Below are 8,992 nucleotides of genomic sequence, written 5' to 3' on the forward strand. Positions count from 1 at the left end.
GCCGGCTGTGAGATGCAGTTGAGCCAGAGGGGCTCGCCTGCATCCCGGGGGGCCATCGTGGCGAAGCGTTGGTGGAAGCCAGGCAGCGTCTCCCCGGCAGAGAGGATGCCTGAAATGCCTCGGCCGGGCCCCGGGGAGCCCCTGGCCGGGGAGGGGGGTGGCACCTTTTGCCCAGTGCCTTGCCCAACCGTGTGGCTGTGCTTGCTCTGTGGCAGGTGTTGGCGGAGGTGCAGTCCTGGGACCTGCCGCCCCTTCTGGAGAGGTACCGCAAGGCTTGTCGGAGCCTGTCTGTGGGTAAGCGCCAGAAGCCCCCTGCCGGACGGGGCTTCTCTGTGGGCGGGGGGAAGAGCCGTGTGCCGGGAGGTTGCCCGGCTCGGGGCCTGGAGTCCTCTGGGATGAGCGGACCGGGGGAGGGGGCATTGCTGACCCCACAAGTTCCCTCTGGCCGGCACCGGGGCAGGACCCCCCAGCCTTCCTCTGAGAGGCTGGCTCTCCTTGCCACTGCCTACGGAAGCCGGGTGGGGTGTGTGTGGGCCGGCGCTTCCTGCTGGCGGTGAGGTGACGTGGCGGGTCTCCCGGGCTGCCAGGAGAACACCCGCTGCTGCTGAAGACGCTGGAGCGCCAGGAGTCGGGCCCCTCGTTCCGCGCCCCGGGCGTGGCCCTGCGTGGCCTCCACCTCACTCCCCTCCTGAGGGCGCTCAAGCGGCAGACGGCCATCCGGCGCCTCGGCCTCTCTGGGACCGGCCTGGGGGACGACTCGGCCGCAGAGCTGCTGGCCACCCTCAGCACCATGCCTGGCCTGAAGACCCTGGACCTCTCCGGCAACCGGCTGGGCCCCGAGGGGCTGCAGAGACTGGCGCAGGGGGGGCCGGCTGGCCCAGTCACCTTCCAGGTAGAGTTGGGGGGGGGCACTTCTGGCTGCTTTAGATGGGGGGGGGGCGTCGGGACTAGGAACGGCCAGCTTGGATGCCAGCAATATTCCCTCTAAGCTGTGGAGTCTTGTGAGCAAAAATTCTACTTTCTGAGCGACTGGCATTCATCGAAGCATAGGATGTTAGAGTTGGAAGGGACCTTGCAGGTCATCCAGTCCAATCCCCTGCACTCTGCAGGAGCATAGCCAAAAGATAGCCCTACAACATACCCGAAAGAGAGCCCTACAACACACCCGAAAGATGCCCGTCCAGCCTCCGCTTGAAAATGTCCAGCGAAGGAGCATCCACCACCTCCTGAGGCAGACATTAAAGTTGTGAGTGAGCGATTGGGCTGCTGCATAAATTAGTTTGCTCTGGAGCCCCATCCTTCCTGAGCAAGGACAAAAATGTGTGAGCCGGAGGCTAAAGAACTGTGAGCTAGCTCACCCTAACTCAGCTTAGTGGGAACACTGGCTGCCAGGGGTTCCCCACCATTTTGAGCCTGTGGGCGCCTTTGGAATTGGGGCACGGGGAGGGGGAGCCAGCCACAAGATGACCGCCACGAAAGGTGGAGCCAGGCAGAAAAGAAGCCCGAGTGCAGGGGGCAAGAGGAGTGGGAGAGAGAGAATAAATCAGCAGTGTGGTGGCAGCTGCCACCAAAACCACGTTATTCAAATCTGCACAGCCAGTCGGGTCTCCAGGGGCCAATCAGAAGCCTTACTGGGCTGGAAACCCCCCCCCCCCCACGGGTACAGTTTGGTGTAGTGGTTAAGGGCGTGGACTCTAATCTGGGAGAATTCCCCACTCTTCCACTTGCACCTGCTGGATGACCTTGGGCAAGTCGTAGTTCTTTCAGAGCTGTTCTCTCCAGGGCAGTCCTCGAGAGAGGTCTCTCAGCCCTGCTTGCCTCCCAGGGTGCCTGTTGTGGGGGGGGAAGGGAAAGGAGTTTGTCAGCCGCTCTGAGACTCCCTTGGGTAGTGAAGGGCCATGGGGTATAAATCCAATCTCCTTCTTTTCTAGAAACACTTGACAGGCGCCAGGAAAGGGGCCCACAAGTGCCATGGCACCCGTGGGCACCAAGCTGGGGGTGTCCCTGCTGTGAGTGATTTCCCGGGCAGTGTTCCCTCTAAGCCGAGTGAGTGTGAGCCAGCTCACAGTGTCTTAGCCTCCGGCTCACGCATCTCTGCCTCCACTCCGGAAGGAGGGCTCCAGGGCAAACGAATGGATGCCGTAGCAGCCAAATGGCTCGCTCACAACTTTAATTCCAGTAGCTGACAAAGTAGAAGTTTTGCTCACGAGACTCGGCAGCTTAGCTCCCGGGGAATTGACAAGAGGCGGAGACAGAGATGGTGGCTCCGGGAGGCAGCCTCTTGGACCCTGGAGCCTTTCGCAGAACGCCTCGAAGCCTGCTCTTTTCAAACGTGAGCCGGGAAAGTTGGGATTCTGGAACGGTGTCCCAACCTTCCCACATCTCAGGATGCCACAGTCCCACCTGGCGTCTCTGCCTCGAGTTGCCCCCCCCCCCGACTTTGCCTTTCCCGGGGTTTTCCTGGCGTTCCCCTGACGTGGCCCTCCCTGTCCTTTCAGAACCTGGAGGAGCTGGACCTGAGCCTGAACCCGCTGGGCGACGGCAGCTCCCCGGCCTTGGCAGCGCTGCTCCAGGCCTGCCCCCTCCTGAGCAGCCTCCGCGTGCGGGCCTGCGGCTTCACCCCGGCCTTCCTGCAGCAGCACCACCCTCTGGTGGCCGGCGCCCTAAGAGGTAAGGAGCGGCCTGGGCAAACCGTGTGGCTCTGGAAGGCTTTCCCGGTGCCTGCCGCAAGACGCCACTGACCCTGTTCCGCTGGTGGGGGTGGGACCGGGAGCTCTGCTGGGAACGAAGACCCCCTCTCAAGCAGGGGGCCCTGCGGTAGCTGCAAGGGCAGCAAAGTCATCCTTTCTTTGGGGTGGGGGGGACAGATGCTGCTCTGTATGCGTGTGTACGCTCACTTCTGGGGTATCAGTCTTCTCCCAGGGCAAAGTCTCTGTTTGAGCCAGTTTGGTGTAGTGGCTAGGAGCACGGACTCTGATCTGGGAGAACCGGGTTTGATTCCCCCACTCCTCCACTTCCACCTGGCTGGATGACCTTGGGAAACCCATAGTTCTGGTCAGAGCTGTCCTAGAAAAAGAGCAGTTTCTGTCCAGAGCTCTCTCAGCCCCACCGACCTCACAGGGGGTGTCTGTTGTGGGGAGGGGAAGGGAAAAGGAGGTTGTAAGCCGCTCTGAGACACCTTTGGGCTATGAAGGGCGGGGTATAAATCCAAACTCTTCTTCTTCTACTTTCCCAAAGTGCCTGTGTGGGGTGTCGGCTGTTCCTGCCACTGCGTGTTTTTAATTCCTCCCTGAGTTGACCCACGTGCCTGGCTTGGGAGAAAGCAGCCCTGGAGGACTGTAAAAAACACCCCTCCCAAACGCAGCCTGCCTTGCTCTTGGCAGCCTGGGAGCAGCTTGGTGGTGAATGGGGCTGGAAGGGGGACCCGCCCCCCGCAAGGTCCCTTCCTCCGTATGCCACTTGCCAGGCAATGCCCACTGAGCTCACATGCCAGTTTGGTGCCGTGGTTACGTGTGTGGACTCTAATCTGGGAGAACTGGATTTGATTCCCCACTCTTCCACGTAGCTGCTGCTGTGACCTTGGGTCAGTCACAAGTTCTCTCAAGGGCAGTCCTCGAAAGAGCTCTCTCAGCTCCACCGCCCTCTCACGGTGTCTGTTGTGGGGAGGGGAAGGAGATTGTAAGCCGCTCCGAGTCTCCTTTTGGTAGTGAAGGGCGGGGTAGAAATCCAGTTTGTTTGTGTTGCCCGGGGGGGGGGGGCACAGTGCTTTGGAAAAGGCACTAAAGTATGCCGGGTGCGGGGGGCATGGAGGGTGGCAGACTGTCCAAACGAAGGGACTGGGAAGCTACGAAAACCACACTCCATCCCAGGATGCTGTTTGTGCCCCCTTCCCGGTTCTGTCTGCCCGTCTGAGCTCCCTCGTGCCCCCCACCACCGCCTGGCTTGTGTGCTGAACTACCGTTTCCCCTCAGGAGCCGTGCACTTGAAGAAACTGGCCGTGTCCCACAATGCACTGGGCTCCCCGGGCCTCCGTCTGCTCCTCCAGAGCCTGCCGGGCGCTGCCCTCACCCACCTGGACCTCGGCTCCGTGGAGGCACCGACAGGAGACCCCCAGCCGCTGTGGGACGTGGTGGTCCAGTACCTGGCGCAGGTGCGGGGGGGGGGAAGGTGTCCAGTGGAGAGAAAGGGACGCCTGCAAGAATGGCCAGACTGGTTCGATCACTGGCTTCGCGCCATGGAAAAGCTGGGGGGAGGGGCCCGCTTTCCTTACTTGGGGGGCTGTTCAAGGTCCCCCCTCCCAACAGCAACTCCATTCTGAATCCAGCTTTCCACTCCCCCCCCCCCCCCCCCCCCCCCGAGGTCACCCACTTGACGTTGTCTGGGAACCGCCTGACTGACGAGGCCATTGCAGCGCTGGCCAGGTAAGGAGGGGCTGCGGGGGGGCGGCTACCAAGGAGGCTGTTGACACCCGGGGCTTGGACCTGCTGATGCCCGAGTTCTTTGGTTCTTTGCCTCTGGATCCGGTGGTTATATTGCTTAACTCATGGTCAGCGATCTCGGTGCCAAAGGTCCGTAAGGATCTGATTTGAGTTCTTCTCACGGCAGCTAAGGCGGTCATCGCTCAGAGATGGAAGGATAGACATCCTCCGACGTTGTCTCGCTGGCATGCAAAGGTGTGGGATTTCTTCACCTTGGAAAAATTTCCCGCCTACTCAGATCGCTCTGTGCTCGTGCGAGAGGTCCTAGACCCCCTAGACAAATGGTTCCCTTTCCTGGAAAAGGCAGACGCAGAACAATTAGTTTCTGAAAAGTGGTCTTTTCTTATCAGAGGAAGGCCTCGGCCTCTCTGCCCTGTTGTTGGCCCTCCAGAGGAACTGGCTGCCCCCTGTGTGAGACGGGATGCTGGACTAGAGGGACCCTCCCTGGTCTGACCCAGCAGGGCTCTTCTGGTGTCCTTCTCAGGGGAAGGCCTCAGCCTTTTGGGCACTCCATGAAACTGCAGAGCGTTCGGGTTAGAACGGATAAAAGGAAGTACTTCTTCACCCAAAGAGTGATTAACACTTGGAATTCACTGCCACAGGAAGTGGTGGGTGCTACAAGCATGGATGGCTTCAAAAGGGAATTAGATAAGCATATGGAGCAGAGGTCCATCAGTGGCTATTAGCCACAAGGTATAGCTAGGGGCTCTGGGGCAAGTGATGCTCTGTCTTCTTGGTGCTTGGGGGGGTCAACAGTGGGAGGGCTTCTAATGTCCTGGCCCCACTGCTGGACCTCCTGATGGCACTGGTATTTCTGGCCACTGTGTGACACAGAGTGTTGGACTGGATGGGCCTTTGGCCTGATCCAACATTGGCGTCTCTTATGTTCTTATGTTGCTGGTCCTCCAGCGGAACTGTCTGGCCACTGTGTGAGGCAGGATGCTGGACTAGATGGACCCTCCCAGGTCTGACCCAGCAGGGCCCTTCTGATGTCCTTCTCAGGGGAAGGCCTCGGCCTCTCTGCCCTGTTGTTGGCCCTCCAGAGGAACTGGCTGGCCCGTTTGGGACAGGATGGTCTTAAGGCTCCCACTGGCCCTTTTCTCTGCCTGTGAGCAACCTCAAACTGCAGAGCTGGGGTGTGGGAAACAGTCAAGCCCATCTCCGTGTCATCTTTTCCTGTCTGGATGCTCCTGGCTGCCTTTGCAGTCCACAACGGCTCACTGTCCATGACCAGAAGGAACTGAAGGGGGGGGCAGCTGCCGCTTCCTGTCCGGCTTGAGCCCAGCCAGCCCCTCCTCGTCTGTCCTCTCTGTAGGTGCCTCCCAGCTTGCTGCTCGCTGGACTCCCTGGATTTGTCCGCCAACCCGGACATCGGCATCGTGGGCCTCCGGACGCTGCTGACGGCCCTGGAGGAGCGGCAGAAGGGCCTCCGGTTCCTCGGCCTGGCTGGTCAGTGGTCCTTCGTCTCTCGGGGGCGCAGCCCTCCAGCAGAAACTCCCGCATCATTCAGTGTGGGAGCCAAGCTTGGGGCGGGCTGAATACAGTCGGGGGGCGGGCTGAATACAGTCGGGAGCCGTGTTCCCTCTGAGCTGTGGAGTCCTGTGAGCAAAAATTCTACTTTGTGCGCTACCGGCGTTAAAGCTGTGAGCGAGCGATTTGGCTACTGCGTAAATTAGTTTGCTCTGGAGCCCTCCTTCCTGAACTAGGGCAAAAACGTGAGCTGGAGGCTAAAAAACTGAGCTGGCTCACACTGACTCGGCTTAGAGGGAACACTGGTCAGAAGCATTAGATGATCCCCCACCCCCGGTTCCACCTGTCCGGCTGGGGCTGACTGGCCCTCTCTCCCTCCTCCCTTTGCGCAGGCTGCTCCGTGAGGGGCCCCGTGGACTGCACCACCTGGAACAAGCTCTCGGCCCACGTCCGTCACCTGCAGCTCTGCACGCGCCACCTCAGCCCCAGCGACCAGCGGGACGTGGAAGAGCTGTGGCCCCACCCGCCCGACACGGCTCTCCGCACGGTCACACGGCAGCACAAGCTCTTCTGCCAGTGCCTGGCTCCTGGATCGCCGGGGACAGACGCACCGGCGCTCGAGTGACGCTCCCGGCCAACGCTGGGGGACTCCTGCCCCACACGGACCCCAGCCCAGCCCCCTTTCTGGCTTGGCCTGGAACAAGGAGCAGACGGGCTGCACGGGGGGGGGGTTGCAGTGTCCTCCTTCTGGACAGGCTGCAGGAGGGGGGGGGCGTGGATCTTGGGAGAAAGACAAGGGACTGCTGCTAGAAGGCCAGGGACTCATGCTGGGCAGCAACAGTCCTCCAGCCCGTCGAAGTCTCTGCTTGTCTTTGCACAGAGGCTGCTTGGTGGGGGTGGGGAGGGGGGGCCATTGTCCTGTTGTGCTGTCTCTTCCCTCGCGGGTCTCCCCTTCTCTGCTATTTATTGAATATCGTGTCTTCAGGATCAGACCCCCGTGTGCCTTCCTTTCTCCTAACTTGCCGTGAGTCCGGTCTGTACTCCCTGTGTCTGAGGGGCAGATGTGGGGAAGGCGGGATGGGTGTGTGGAGAGGCAGCCCCAAGACCCCACCTGCCTTGAACGGTCCGGTCGAAGGCACTGCAGGAGCAGGGGGCAGCGGGCGGTCTCTCAGGCTGGGATGGAAACGCCGCAGGTACTGTAGAAAGTGGGTTTATTTTTTCCCCTTCCAAAGCAGAAACAAAGCTCAAATAAATACAGTCGCTACACGGCCCCTTGGCAGCCTCCCGCCCACCCCAGGAGGGCTCCGGCCGCCTTAGGGGAAATACCCCCCCTCTCCCCCCCCTTCTTGTTCCCCTCCTCTCCCTTTCCGCCAAAGTGCTAAACGCTCAACACCGAGCCGAGGGCAGGTCCTCTGGCGTTCCCGGGCAGGAAAGGAGAGAGGGGCTCTTCCCCCCCCACACACACACACACCCCAGGCCTGCATGCGACAGCAGGCGCCTCGGCTGGCCCTCAGGAATGCAGGAAGCGGTTGAAGGCGTTGTAGGCCGATTCCAGGTCAAAGAGCATCTGCCGGACTTGGGAGTCGTCCAGTTCATCCGAGGCGGACATCCCACTCAGGGTCTGCAGCCTGGGGAAGGGAGAGGAAACAGGCAGGCTCAGGAAGAACCAGAGGCGAGGCCCATCGGGTCGCCGTCGCAGAAACTAGGCGGGGTCATCCCCGAACCAGTCCTTGGATGGGAGGCCTCCAAGGAAGCCCCGGGTGTGGCACACAGAGGCAGCTCAATGGCGGGTCGCTTCTGAGCGTCTCCGGCAGCCTTGACACGGATAGCCCAGGCGAGCCTGAACCTTTGCCAGATCCGGAAAGCTCAGGAGGGTCCGCCCGGGTTAGCGCTTGGATGGGAGCCCTCCAAGGAAGCCCAGGGTCGCTACACAAAGGTAGGCAGGCAGTAAGCAAGCCACCTTTGAATGTCTGGTGCCTTGAGAACCCGATGGGGTCAATGGAAGTCCGTTGTTCCTTGAAGAAGGGGGGGAAAGGCAGATCCCGGACAGAGACCGAAACGGACACATTTCTGCAGAGGGCACTGGTCAAGGCCAAGCAACTGGTTCCATAAATGCCCCCAACCCAGCTGCTGCTGCTCAATGGGCCATGCGGAGCAAGCCCCGGGGGAAGGGGGGTGTCAGTGGGTGGCGGAGGAGGGGCTGGGTGCTGGGACCGGGAAGCCTTACCACTGCTGCACCTTCTGCCGCCCCTCAAAGTCCTGGGGCAGGTGGCTCATGCGGTTCATGGTCTCCATCAGTTCCCGGAGGTCGGGCTGGATCTGGAGGGGAAGGGAACCGGGCAGTGGGGCTTGGGGAGGGGTCTTTCCCTCACCCCTTGTTTGGAGAAGCCACACCCAATGGGATGCTGGATTCTTCTTCACCCGCCCCCTTTTTTGGAAGATGGGCCAGAGCACCCCCTTCGGAGAGGTAAGGCTGGGGATGGGCTAGCTGCATGGCCGCTTTTCCCCTCCCTGCCGTGCTGCCACGGCCGATGCAGCCAGCCAGCCTCCCCGCTCCCCTCCAGCACCTGTGGGCACAGCAGCCCCGCCCCCCAGCATCACACCTGCTGGACAGAGAAGAAAGCAGCGCGGGGGGGGGGCAGCCCACACAGCAGTGGAGAGACAAGGTCGGTTGCCCGGGTGCCCACCATCCCAGAACTGTGGGGCATGCTAGGCGGGCGCCTCCTTCCCCTGCCCAGAAGACAGTGAGCCCCAGAGCCCAAACCCTCCCGCCCCCTCACCTCATCCATGGCTCGGATCTCCAGGCGCAGCTTGTCCATCACCGTGATGAAGAGCTGGAGGGGAGAAGAGACGTGTCAGGTCAGGTGCGGCCCCCAGATACACACACACACCCCAGGCGGCACCTGAGGGCCGCCCCCCCCCCAATGCTCCCTCTTCGCTGCAGCGTTTGTGAGCAAAAATTCTACTCTGTGAGCTACTGGCATTAAAGATGTGAGTGAGCAATTTGGGTACTCCATAAATTAGTTTGCTCTGGAGCCATCCAT

General features: G+C 61.1%; 2 protein-coding genes across 2 annotated transcripts in view; one reads left to right on the forward strand and one right to left on the reverse strand.

The window, feature by feature from the left end:
* TONSL (tonsoku-like, DNA repair protein) overlaps nucleotides 1-6,621 on the forward strand; it is a 38,820-nt gene extending 32,199 nt beyond the window's left edge. The window contains exons 21-27 of the mRNA XM_015422824.1: nucleotides 216-294; nucleotides 588-892; nucleotides 2,499-2,670; nucleotides 3,972-4,150; nucleotides 4,360-4,421; nucleotides 5,794-5,927; nucleotides 6,341-6,621. Coding sequence (XP_015278310.1) covers nucleotides 216-294; nucleotides 588-892; nucleotides 2,499-2,670; nucleotides 3,972-4,150; nucleotides 4,360-4,421; nucleotides 5,794-5,927; nucleotides 6,341-6,573 — 1,164 coding nt within the window. The 3' untranslated portion in view covers nucleotides 6,574-6,621. The remainder of the gene's footprint in view (nucleotides 1-215; nucleotides 295-587; nucleotides 893-2,498; nucleotides 2,671-3,971; nucleotides 4,151-4,359; nucleotides 4,422-5,793; nucleotides 5,928-6,340) is intronic.
* A 730-nt stretch (nucleotides 6,622-7,351) lies between these two features.
* VPS28 (vacuolar protein sorting 28 homolog (S. cerevisiae)) overlaps nucleotides 7,352-8,992 on the reverse strand; it is a 5,703-nt gene continuing 4,062 nt past the window's right edge. The window contains exons 7-9 of the mRNA XM_015422825.1: nucleotides 8,729-8,802; nucleotides 8,176-8,267; nucleotides 7,352-7,576 (exon numbers count right to left, since the gene is read on the reverse strand). Of these exons, the coding sequence (XP_015278311.1) occupies nucleotides 7,459-7,576; nucleotides 8,176-8,267; nucleotides 8,729-8,802 (284 nt within the window). The 3' untranslated portion in view covers nucleotides 7,352-7,458. The remainder of the gene's footprint in view (nucleotides 7,577-8,175; nucleotides 8,268-8,728; nucleotides 8,803-8,992) is intronic.

Source organism: Gekko japonicus, unplaced genomic scaffold (assembly GCF_001447785.1).
Source record: "Gekko japonicus isolate JY-2015 unplaced genomic scaffold, Gekko_japonicus_V1.1 scaffold4406, whole genome shotgun sequence".
NCBI lineage: Eukaryota > Metazoa > Chordata > Lepidosauria > Squamata > Gekkonidae > Gekko > Gekko japonicus.